At 44.7% G+C, this 13001-nt stretch overlaps 1 protein-coding gene across 5 annotated transcripts in view; it reads right to left on the bottom strand.

Moving 5' to 3' along the window:
* RNF130 (ring finger protein 130) overlaps positions 1-12485 on the bottom strand; it is a 154058-nt gene extending 141573 nt beyond the window's left edge. For 4 of the 5 annotated variants that reach the window (XM_066272457.1, XM_066272458.1, XM_066272460.1 and 1 more), the window contains exon 1: positions 11873-12485. In XM_066272457.1, coding sequence (XP_066128554.1) covers positions 11873-12251 — 379 coding nt within the window. In that variant the 5' untranslated portion in view covers positions 12252-12485. The remainder of the gene's footprint in view (positions 1-11872) is intronic. The other variant, XM_066272461.1, reaches the window with a different exon arrangement.
* Between the last annotated feature and the right edge of the window lie 516 nt (positions 12486-13001).

Genomic DNA, 13001 nt, shown 5'->3' with positions numbered 1-13001 from the left:
TTCCAGTTTGTCAGTCCCTCTCTCCGTCTCTGTCACAGAAAAGAAAAAAAAAAAAAGGAGAGGTCTCAGTTTCTGGCATAATTCTGGGTAGAGATGGTGCTGTTGACTGAAACAGCAAACAGGAGGAATAATAGATTTCTGGAGGAAAGATACCGTGTTGGACAAAGAGAGCTTGAACAAAAACTGAGGAGAGAACAATTCCACTCCTAAGCAATTTCACACCTAACAAAGGGTTACATATTTATAACAAAAGACACAAACACAATGCTTCTGACAGTACTACTTGCAAGGGCCAAAGAGCAGGCAACCCACATGCCCATCAACAGCACAGATAAAATTGTGATGTGTTCATACACTGGATCACTCACAAAACTACTACTACAGGCAGGAACATAAATTCATTTCACTAATATGAGACTAAGAGCAATTACAAGAATACAAAAGAATGTGTACCAAGAGTCTATATATATAAAGTTTAAAAACAGGCATAATCTATGGTGTTTAAAGTCGGGGATGTATTTACTTTGGGAAGGGATGGAGGATGAGTGACGAAAGGGGACTTCTGGGGAGCTCTCAGAAACTGGTAATGCTCTATTTCCTACCAGGTTTAGTTACATCAGTGTGTTCACTGGTGATTTATTAAGCTGTAGGCTTAAAATTGTGTATTTTTCTGTGTATGTCATAGCCAGTAAAAGTATTTGCTAATTAAAAAAATTTGGTTTTCTCACTCCCCACATTAAGACTCTTCAACAGTATCCTGACACATACTACAACATGTGTATGCTAAGTGAAATAAACTGGTCACAAGAAGACAAATACTGTATGATTACACTTAGATGAGATTCCTGGAGTTGTCAGGTTCATAGAGACAAAATGTAGAAGGGTGGTTGCTAGGAACTGGGGGAAGGAGAGAATGGGGCGTGGAGTTTGTTTTGCAAGATGAATGAGTTCTGGAAATGGGTACAAAATTTAACATCTTAACCATGTTTAAGTGTACAGTTCAATAGTGTTTAGTACATTCACACTACCTGGGATAAATGAGAGCCCCAAACAGGAAATACCACCCTCCAGGTATACCCTTCTCTCTGTTAATATAAATCCCACACTTTTTTTGGGTTTGAGTTAACTGCTCAAAGTTTGATGTGAGTCTTTTTTATATTCATTTCTCTCAATATGTTCATGTTGGGTTTTTTTTATCTCTTTGAGTAAACTGAGTATGTCTGTAATAGCTGCTTTAACATCTTTATCTGCAATTATATCATTTGTTCCATTTCTAGGCCTGTTTCTACTGATTGCTTTTGGTCTGTTTTATGGGTCATGTTTTCCTGTTTAATTTTTCATTGGATGTCTGTCTTGAATTGCTTTTGGAAGCCAGATTTTATTGTATTCCTTTCAATATCACTGTTGGGTTTTGTTATGGACCAGTTAAGTGACTCCAAATCAGTCTGATCCTTTCAAGCAGGTTTGCTTTTTTTTTTTCTTTAGAGGAAGGGAGATAGTGAGACAGACTCCTGCATGTGCCCCAACCAGGATCTACCCAGCAACCTCTGTCTGGGGCTGATGCTGGAATCAACTGAGCTATCCTTAGCACCCACAGCTGACACTCGGACCAATCGAGCCACTGGCTGTGAGAGGGAAAGAGAAGCAGATGGTTGCTTCTCTTGTGTGCCCTGACCGGGAGTCAAACCCAGGACATCCATTTGCCAGGCTGATGCTTTGTCCACAGAGCCACTGGCCAGGGCCAAGCAGATTTGCCCGTATAGGCGGGTTCAGAACAGGGTTTTCTCAAGGGCTAATCTGGCCTCACGCCATGTCCTATATCAGGGGTCCCCAAACTGTGGCTCCCTGAGGCCATTTATCCGGCCCCCGCCACACTTCTGGAAGGGGCACCTTTTTCATTGGTGGTCAGTGGCACAAAGCGTGGCGTCACTCACGTATAGTGCTACTTCCCGTGACACGGGATGCACGTGTCACGGCTCTGGAAGCGCGTCATATCACTTGTGACGGCTAGCAGTGACAAATATGGAACCGGACATTGACCATCTCATTAGCCAAAAGCAGGCCCATGGTTTCCTACTGAAATACTGGTCAGTTTGTTGATTTAAATTTACTTGTTCTTTATTTTAAATATTGTATTTGTTCCCGTTTTGTTTACTTTAAAACAAGATATGTGCAGTGTGCATAGGGATTTATTCATAGTTTTTTTTATAGTCCGGCCCTCCAACGGTCTGAGGGACAGTGAACTGGTCCCCTGTGTAAAAAGTTTGGGGACCCCTGCCCTATACTTTAGGAAGTATTCCTACTCTGATCAGTGAGAATATGAACTACTTCCAGTTTCATGAGAACTCCACCTGCCAATTTGACAGTCCTTAAACAAATGTGCAAATCAGTCTGAGGGAACGCACTGTAGTTCTCCAGAATTCACTCTCCGTGCAGTTCCCTCCTCTCCAGTACTTTACCTCCACCACATTCACCTCTGACATAGCCTCTGTGAGCTCTGGACTCGCTCCAGTTCAGAAAGACCACTGATTCTTTTGGGATTCTCTGTCCCTGCACTGCAGCATGGCAAGTCTCCAGGTGATGGTCTGGGGCAGCCACAGGGCTTGTTTACTTCCGTTCTCTCAGAGATCACTGTCCTGTGCTATTGATCCATTTCTAAAACCACTGTTTCACAACTGTGACAAGTTTTCCAGTCACTTATGGTAGGAAGGTAAACCTGGTGCCTGTTACTTCATTATGGCTAGAAACAGAACCAGTCAACTTTGACCTCAACTTCCACATTTCAATGAAACCATTCTAGACTACAAGTCCAAATATATTCTTCTCTGGTCTCCATGCCATTTATGATCTAGCACAGTAACAGAGGCCCTCCAGTCCACTCTGTCCATCAATCCCCACCCCACATCCCACCTTCCTAAAATGCCTGCCATCAGTTTTGTACCAAACCAAGAACCACAGGACTAAACGCAAATCACACTTGCTAGTGTCAAGCACAGTCCTAGGTGCTAAGCTGAAACAAAGAAGACACCATTCCTAACTTTCAGGACCTTATAGGTTGGGACAATTTAGTTAGGTAGGAATAAAATTCTCATCCATAAATCCATAACATAGTTTTTAATGGGAAAAACTAAAGTTATAAATGGACCTTTAGAACAGGGATGGTCAAATGCTTTCTTAAAGGGCCAGATAGTAAAGTTTAGGCTTGCAGGCCACATAGGCTCCTGTTACAATCACTCAACTCTGTAGCCTGAAAGCAGCCACAGACATGTAAACTAATGGACAGAGCTGGTTCCAATAAACTGTTTAACACAACAGGTGGCTGCCCACTGGATGTAGTGCAGAGTGCAGAGCTCTGCTTCAGAACAAAATCCCCTTGTAGGCTAAAGACAGTCACACACATCTTCTGCAAGAGTGGATCCTTGTTGTGCCATCCAGACAAGGCTGATGTCCTCAAAAAAAAGGATGAAGTTCTCCCAGGCAGGAACTGCATACCCTGTCCTTTGCACACACTACAGGGCTTGCATAACACAAGCACAGAAGAGGTACTTTAAGTAATTTTTTATTTATTTCACTTGACATTTGAAGTGTTCCCTTTGTTTTATTCAAAGTTGCCTCCAACAGTAAAGAAAGCTATACTTACTACAATTTATGGAAAATAATGAATGGCTAATAAATAAAATACCCTAAGGAAGATGACGTAAAGAAATGTTGATAGTCCTGAAAACTTAGTTTCGTTTAGTACGTAAGTCAAAACTGCTACACTTAAAAGAACCAGCTCTGAGGACTATGTGTTCATCCCACCTTGCGGACATGGCCCAAAACATTACTGAACTCCTCCTTGAGCATTCTCTAGAGAGAGAGTTCACAAGCTCAGAAACAAGTAACTGCCTCAAAATAACTGTCAACTGTCAAAATTCTAATCTAGAAAAGACAAAAATTTGATACATTGCACATAATCTCACAAATTTGAAAAGTATTTACATTGATGTTTTCACTGCTGCACAATATATGTGTATATACTCTCCTTAATAGGTATATTTTGGGATGTCTGTTTAAAAAGATTTGTTTAAAAGAAAAAAAAAGATTTGTTTTACCACTTTACAGTCTCACATTGCTCAAGGTGGAAGGATTTTAGAAGCCATCTAATCTATCTTTCAAATGAAGGATCTCCCTTTTATAATAGTATTCAAAATAATATTCTGTAGTTAGTTCATGTCTTAAAACTCACATTCAGAGCTAACCATAAACTATAGGTGTGCTTGGCCTCTATGAAGTGGAACCAGTGTTACCTAGGATCCAGGGCCCGAATGCATGCAGGACAGGACTGGGCGAGACACTCAGAGCTCACAGGTTTTGTCCTGTGACATGCAGCTAAGCTTATCTCTTTCAACTCCCCTTAATGCAGGACCTAGTATCTTATTCCTAATGCAGGACCATATATTATTCCTATTAACTTCTTCCTTAGTCTTGGGCCACTATTCCACACACTGAGGTCCTAGGGATCCTGCAGTTCAATACACCAGGTCTTTATTAAAATCACTGGCACAGCAAACCCCTCCAGAATATGAAAAGAATAATAATAGTAGGAGGAAAAATTAAAGGCAACAACTATAGATAACACTTATGAGAAGCTCGGTCATAAAGAGATACAGAGAAACTGGATGATAACAGGATGGATATTTGGGGGGAGGTTAATTTTTTTAATATTCAAATATTTATATGCTAATTGATCACCCAAAACGAAAGGAAAAATACAGTATGTAAAGATATTTTCTAAATTGTGAAATAATTTATTGTACGTCTCTTTTATCTTCTTGCTTGGTTATTCAATTTATGTCAAAATCTGATGTTTAGAGCCTCCAGCTCCTTCTGAATTCTTTTTTCTTTCAGATTCTTTGCTCCAAGGATCATTCCCACTTTTCCTCTAAATATCGATATTTTGAAACCTCTATCTCCAGTAGCCATGCATTTGCCATAGTGAACTGCAACATTATATAACCCCTTTCACTCCAGCTCTTATTTACACATCCATCTCCTTCACCTTTTTTTTTTTTAGATTTAAAAAAAAATTTTTTTTAAATTCATTTTAGAGAGGAGAGAGAAAGGGAGAGAGACAGACAGAGAGGGAGAGAGAGAGGAGAGAGAGACAGGGAGAGAAGGTAGGGAGGAGCTGGAAGCATCAACTCCCATATGTGCCTTGACCAGGCAAGCCCAGGGTTTCAAACCGGTGACCTTAGCATTTCCAGGTTGACGCTTTATCCACTGCGCCACCACAGGTCAGGTTTACCTTTTTTTTTTTTTAAGGTGAGAGGAGGGGAGATAGTGAGGCAGACTCCTGCATGCGCCCCAACCAGGATTCACCTGGCAACCCTATCTGGGGCCAATGCTTGAGTACAGAGCTACTTTTAGGGCCTGAAGCTGATGTGCTCCATCGGAGCTATCCTTAGTGCCCAAGGCCACACTCAAACCAATCAAGCCACTGGCTGCAGGAGAGGAAGAGGGAAAGAAGGAGGAGAGGGAAGAGAAGAGAACCAGATGGTTGCTTCTCCTGTGTGTCCTGACCAGGAATCGAACCTGGGTAAAACCTGGGTTGAACCTGGGATGTCCATAAGCCGGGCCAATATTCTGTTCACTGAGCCACTGGCCCAGGGCCCCATCTCCTTCACTCTTTATGAGAATTTTAAAAACTAAATTCAGGTATAAGGAATGTATCCAACAGATACTACTTTTTTTTTTCTTTCTTTCTTTCTTTCATTTTTCTGAAGCTGGAAACAGGGAGAGACAGTCAGACAGACTCCCGCATGCGCCCGACCGGGATCCACCCGGCACGCCCACCAGGGGCAACGCTCTGCCCACCAGGGGGCGATGCTCTGCCCATCCTGGGCGTCGCCATATTGCGACCAGAGCCACTCTAGCGCCTGAGGCAGAGGCCACAGAGCCATCCCCAGCGCCCGGGCCATCTTTGCTCCAATGGAGCCTTGGCTGCGGGAGGGGAAGAGAGAGACAGAGAGGAAAGCGCGGCGGAGGGGTGGAGAAGCAAATGGGCGCTTCTCCTGTGTGCCCTGGCCGGGAATCGAACCCGGGTCCTCCGCACGCTAGGCCGACGCTCTACCGCTGAGCCAACCGGCCAGGGCTACTTTTTTTGTTTAATTGATTTTAATTTATTGTGTTTACATAGTTTCTAGTGTTGCCCTGCATGCGTCCCCCCCACCCCTGTATTCCCCTCAACATCTCCCTTGCCCCCCTCCTCCCAGCATCCTTCCCTCTTCCCTTCAGGTTTATCCCATCCTATCATCCTCGATTTCCCTCTGTCCTCTTTTCCTCTGGTCCCTTTGATCCCTCCTCTGTCTTAATTCCATTCCTCAGTTCACATTGTTCATTGGATTCCTCAAATGAGTGAGGTTATATGATATTTTTCTTTTTCTGCTTGGCTTATTTCACTTAACATAATAGTTTCCAGGTCCATCCATGTTGTCGCAAAAAATATTTCCTTCTTTTTCATGGCCTCATAGTATTTCATTGTGTATATGTACCATTGCTTTTTAATCTACTCGTCCACTGATGGACACTTGGGCTCCAACAGATATCACTGTTTAAAAAAAATTTATTAATTTTTGAGAGAGAGAGGAAAAGAGAGAGAGAAAGGCACATTCATCTATTCCTGTATGTGCCCTGACAGGGGTTTCAACCAGCAACCTCTGCACTTAGGAATGATGCTCTAACCAGCCGAGCTACCCAGCCAGGGGTAGAATCACTTTTAAAACATAAAAACCTGCCTGACTTGTGGTGGCGCAGTAAAGCGTCGACCTGAAATGCTGAGGTTGCCGGTTCAAGGCCCTGGGCTTGCCCAGTCAAGGCACATATGGGAGTTGATGCTTCCTGCTCCTCCCCCTCCTCTTTATTCCCCCTTCTCTAAAAAAAAAAAAAAAACATGCCTGACTGCGGGAACCAGGTGGTGGCATAGTAGATAGAGTCTCAGACTGGGATGCATAGGATCCAGATTTGAGATCCCGAGGTTGCCAGCTTCAGCGCAGGCTCATTTGGTTTAAGCAAAGCTCACCTGCTTAGACCCACGGTAGCTGGCTTGAGCAAGGGATTACTTAGTCTGTTGTAGTCCCATGGTCAAGGCACATATGACAAAGCAATCAATGAACAACTAAAGTGTCGCAACTAAAAACTAGTGATTGATGCTTCTCATCTCACTCCATTCCTGTCTGTCAGTCCCTCTCTCTGACTCTCTTATCTCTGTAAAAAATCAAACAAAAAAAAACTTGCCTGACCAGGCAGTGGTGTAGTGGATAGAGTGTCGGACTGGGACACAGAGGACCCAGGTTCGAAACCCTGAGGTCACCAGCTTGAGCGTGGGCTCATCTGGTTTGAGCAAAGCTCACCAGCTTGAGCCCAAGGTCACTGGATTGAGCAAGGGGTCACTTGGTCTGCTGTAGCCCCCCCCCTTCCTCGTCAAGGCACATATGAGAAAGCAATCAATGAGCAACTAAGGAGCCACAATGAAGAACTGATGCTTCTCATCTCTCTTCCTTCCTGTTTATCTGTCCCTCTCTCTGTCTCTGTCATAAAAGAAAAACCCATAAAAACCCAAGATTATTTTTTGAAAGTTTTACTGCATCCTTATAGTCAGTAAGATGACAAAAAAAAGTTTATCATTTAGTAAAATTATTCTCTAATGCTGTGAGATCCAATACCTAAATGTCAATGCAAAGCAAAAAGTGGCTGACACAAAATTCTTCTTACTGGCACATCTGCATACATAATGACATCATCAACACTGGACCCTCTCCTCCCCCAACCCCCACTCTAGGCTCAAACAAAAAGTCAGTGTGTGGATACGTAAAGCACATCTACAATGTCTGCTTCACAGTAGATACTATACTAGCTAGTTTCCATTGTTTCTTGTTCTAAGCTCAACCTTTGCAGAAGCAACTGTGATCTGCACATAAATACAAAACATGCTTCTTCAAAAGTCCATTTCTAAAAATGAATTCTTTATCAGTTAAAACATACAATTTGTTAGCACCAAACAAAAAAATCTCCACTTACAAATGTATTTCTATTTAATGACAAAAAACATACTTTCAAAGTACACTTGTTTATGAAGTAAACAATATACCCTTCAAAGGTATTGGACAAATAAATCTTGCTCAGAAATTCATAAATGGTTAATTGATAGTAGCACTGGAAATAACAAGAAAGGTTTCTAATTTCACAAACCGAGTCAGAGGTTTAAAATGAGTCATTATTACATTAAGCTCTAGGAAAACTGTAAAGTTATTTTTGCCTTTATCTTCATTTCTACCAAACACTTATCCTCAAAATGACTTTTCATTAATTTCACATCTATTGACCACAGCTGTTTTTGGCCAGGAATTGTATCAAACTTTTTGTTTTTGTAATTTGAACATCACTTAGTTTAGTGTCAACACTAAGTCCTCAATAAAGATGTTACACTTTTGTTTAGTGTCAACACTGAGTAAGTCCTCAATAAAGATGTTAAGAATTTTCTTTAATTCTTCAAAAATATTTCTTCAATTCTTCAAAATTATAAAAGTATAAAGGTCAAGAGGTATGCAATATTTTTTCTAAAGCCATAAAAATGTGAAACTCACTAAATCAAGAATATCATGATGTGAAATATCAAAACATTATTCCATTTCTCTAAATTTAGAAATTAAATTTAATAGTGTGACATAGATCAATAAGAGTACATAGGTTCCAGGTAAACATCTCTATAGCATTTGAACTGTTGATTGTGTTGAGTGCTCATCATCCAAAGTCAAATCATTTTCTGTCACCATATATTATTCCAATTTTAAGCCATTTTTAAAAAACGTATTGGCCCTGGCCAGTTGGCTCAGTGGTAGAGCATTAGCCTGGCATATGGAGTCCTGGGTTCGATTCCTGGTCAGGGCACACAGGAGAAGCGCTCATCTGCTTCTCCACCCCTTCCTCTCTTGCTTCCTTCTCTCTCCTTCTCTCTCTCTTCTCCTCCCCTCCTGCAGCTAAGGCTCAATTAGAGCAAGTTAGCCCAGGCACTGAGGATGGCTCCATGGCCTCCGCCTCAGGTGCTAAAAAAAAATGGCTCCGGTTGCAACAGAGCAAGGGCCGCAGATGGGCAGAGCATCGCCCCCCAGTGGGCTTGCGGGGTGGATCCCAGCCGGGGTGCAAGTGGTAGTCTCTCTATGCCTCCCTTCCTTTCACTAAGATAAAAATGTATTTATTTTAATTGATTTTAGAGACAGGAAAGAGAGATTAAGGCGGTGGAGAGGAGCAGGAAGCATCATCTCATAGTTGTTTCTTGTATGTGTCCTGACTGGACAGGTCCAGGGTTTCAAACCGGTGACCTCAGCATTCCAAGTTGACACTTAATCCACTGAGCCACCACAGGCCAGGTTCCAATTTTAAGCCATTTTTTAAAACAAATATTGACATAAACCATTTCCTTAAATATGACAGCACCCTTCTTGTTTTTAATATACATCTTGAAGTTCTGGCTGCAAATGCAGCAAAATGTCTTGAGACTTCATTTACAAGTAAACTGATTTATAAAGACCCCACCTAGAATATCAGCGTCAAGAAGGGAAGAGGTTTTTTATCTGTTTTGTTCACGGCTGTTGCCCTTCCCTCATACTTAGTGCCTTATAAATAGTGGTTGGAATGAAGTAGGATTTTAATTCATATTTGCTGGATAGAGAGAAACTATACGTGCAGACCCCCCACAAAGCAAGACTCAAACCACCTGTAGGGATCCCACCAACACCATGAGAAAACTTGTAACAAACTCATATGTGAATATAAAATGAGCTCCTAGCCAAAGGAGAGGCAGAGCAGACAGATACCCAAGAACTGAGCCCAGGCTCAGTCTTCACATACCGCTCCAAAGTGTTTACTTTGATGCAGTGTTGAAACCCCACCACTTCAGAGACTGATTTAGGTTAACAAGAAGATCCTTTTTTAAAAAAAAAACCGCAGGCCTGGCCTGTGCTGGGGCAGTGGATAAAGTATTGACCTGGAATGCTGAGGTCGTCAGTTCGAAACCCTGGGCTTGCCTGGTCAAGGCACATATGGGAGCTGATGCTTCCTGCTCCTTCCCCCTTCTCTCCCCCCTCTCTTTCTCTTCTCTAAAAATGAATAAATAAATAAAAATATTAAAACAAACGAAAAAAAGCAGAAACCAATCAAGACTCTCAACAACCTCAGGAGGTAAATTTTTCATCATTCCACTTTTGTAGATGAAACTGAGGCCAAGGAACCAAATTACTTTCCCAGTGTCACACAATTTACCTACAGCAGCACAATATAACGTTTAATTCTACATAGCTATCTCCCTAGTGTCAGGGGAATAAGCTTCATCTACACATCAGTGAAGCTAGTTCCCAGTACTCTTCTAGCCAAACACCTTAACTAGCATTCTCAAGGATGGGGCTTTTGTTCAGGGTGACAGGCAAGCAACAAGTAGTTTAGCACTCTGGAGGCAAGAACCTCAAGTGATGGTCTTAAATTTGAGGCCAATGGGAACCAATCCCCAAAGACAAACCACATATTTCAAAACACTGCACAGGGCCAGCTCTTGCTCAGGATAGTTCGCCTCTCTTCCTCTTCCTACGTTCCACGTGATCCTCAGTTTCTCCTGCTCACCACAAAATAGGCAACCATTGTTGGTGCCACAGTGTGGCAATATTATGTGTCCCAACCACAGTGACAAGGCACTCAAATATTTACAGAATGAGCCAAAGACCAAAGCTGTTTCCGTGGGCAAGCTGGGACCACTGTTTTTAACAAAGTGGAGATGAGAAATGCACGTTAAGCACCTGATTATTGGTGTAGAAGTGGACATTTGAAAAGCTGGTCTAAACTGGGGACAGACTACAGTAACAGCCTTCTGTGATTCTTCCTCCTCAGTCCGACTGCCTCAAAGAAAACAACTTAGAGTTTAGCATCCAAAGAGAGACGTCGGAAGGGCCTGTTTTCCTATGTTAGAGTATAAAAACAAACACCAGTACCTTATTTAGATTGCCTAATTTAGGTCATCTTAACACGAAAAGCAGCTTAAAAAAATCCCCTGCTCAGCATTCTCGGGGTGAGAGTGGGGGATGAAGACAACAGATATTTTCCAAAAAGTTCGAAAAAACAAAACAACAAAAAAACTAAGAATCATACTCCACGGTGTGGAAAGTTTCCTTTAAAACATAACCAGTAATTTCTACAAATATGTTTTATACCAAATAATTAAAAAAGAGCCCGTATTTATGCTTAAAACAGTAAAAGCTAAATGACTTCAAAAACAATTCTTGAAAATTTTGCCCATTTCTCCTTTAGTGACCTGAAGACTTGGCTATCAGATGCTCCATCTGAGATTTTTTTGGCGTCAAATTGAAGTAAAACTACCGGGGCAGAACAAGAGCCTAAAGCAACAGGGAAGATTTTGCCCATTTTACTCTTCTATTCCTCTCGCCCCCACTTGCTGCTTAAGAAAAACCGCACGTTTTATGCGAGGAAAGGGCCTCATCCTTTGAGAGGCACTGCAACGTTAAGTCTGTGATTGGGGCAGGTTAAGACCCCACCACGGAGTTCTGCGCTCCTCCCCCGCCGCCTTTGTCCCAACCGTCCCCGCACGCTTGCAGTCCAGCACCCTCCCGAGAACAAGCCTCCCGCACGCACAGGAAGCTCCCCAAGTGGAGAAGAATAGGAAAAACCCAGCCGCGCGCAGAGCCCCTCTCCCGGCAGCGAGCAGGCCGGGCTGCGCACAACCCAGACCTGGTCCCCGGCCGGCCGCGGAGAGGCGCGGGAGGCCTGGCGAAACGGAGCAGGGACCCCCGCCCACTCCGCCCCGCTCCGTCCCTCGCCCAGCACTCACTTCCATGGATGGGCAGCGGCGCCAGCACCTGGCCGCGGACCTCGGCCTTGGGCGAGTCGAGCCCGTAGCGCCCGCGGTCGATGCGGAACGTGAACGGGGCGCCGCGGCCGGGCTCCTGCACCGTCACGTTGATGAGCGCCGTGTAGTACTCCTGGCTGGCGTTGTCCGCTCGCGCCGGCCACAGGCTGCAGGTCAGCAGCGCGAGCGCGGCGAGCCGGGCCGGGCCCGCCCGCGCCGCGCTGCTCATTGTCCCTCCGGCCGCCGCCGCCGCCGCCCGCGGACCTGGCTCCCGGGCCGGCGCCGAGAGGCGGGGTGCGCGCGGCCGAGCGCAAGCAAGGGTTTCCTCGGCGTCGCGGCCCGCTCGCGGGGACGCGCCCATGGGCCCCGTGGCGAGGTCGGAGGGTCAGGTCGCGCGCGGCTGTCCACTCAGGACTCCAGCAGGGCTGTAGAGGCGGGCCCCTTCCATGCTCTGAGGCCGAGCCCGCCGGGTCGGGGCGGGGGGGCGCTCGCCACGACGCAAGAGTGGGATGCGCCCAAAGGGTTGAGGGCGGGGGTCTGTGGAACACAAAGTCCCGCTCGGCCTCGGCCGCTGCCCCGCCCCCGCCCCGCCAGCCCCGCGGCTGCGCGCAGGGCGCAGCCCCGCCCCGCGCCGCGCGCCTGCGTGCGAGGCCCGGCGCGCTCCCGTTCCCGTCGCCCGCTCGAGGGCCGCTGCAGGCCGGTTCTGTTTCGGGCTGCACATGACCATGTTTATCCGTCGGGCGTGATGCGAACAGGGCCTGCAGCCTGGGATGGTTCCGAGAACCTATGGGAAAGTTTAAGACAAGAATTTAAAATAAAAAGAACTAAAATTTTACAGTTAATTTAAAAATTAAATGTCTGAGGTTTCACATTGCCACTGGTCAAAAGTGACCTTATGAGGAGTGGGCAGTGTAAGAACACTCGAGTGGTTAGGAAGGACCTCTACAGACTAGATGAAAGCTCCGAAAGACTGGACAAGATGGAGCTGGTGGAGAGACCCCCCCCCAAAAAAAAAAAAAAAAAAAAACCCTGCACACACACCCACATGCCATGTCAGTTAAGCTATGTATCCTTCTAAAGCGTAAAGAAAGGGGAAGGATGGTTCAAGTGC

The sequence above is a fragment of the Saccopteryx bilineata genome, chromosome 4, assembly GCF_036850765.1.
Source record: "Saccopteryx bilineata isolate mSacBil1 chromosome 4, mSacBil1_pri_phased_curated, whole genome shotgun sequence".
In the NCBI taxonomy this organism is placed as follows: Eukaryota; Metazoa; Chordata; class Mammalia; order Chiroptera; family Emballonuridae; genus Saccopteryx; species Saccopteryx bilineata.
The sequence above is the reverse complement of the archived record's forward strand: the minus strand, read 5'-3'. Positions and strand labels throughout refer to the sequence as shown.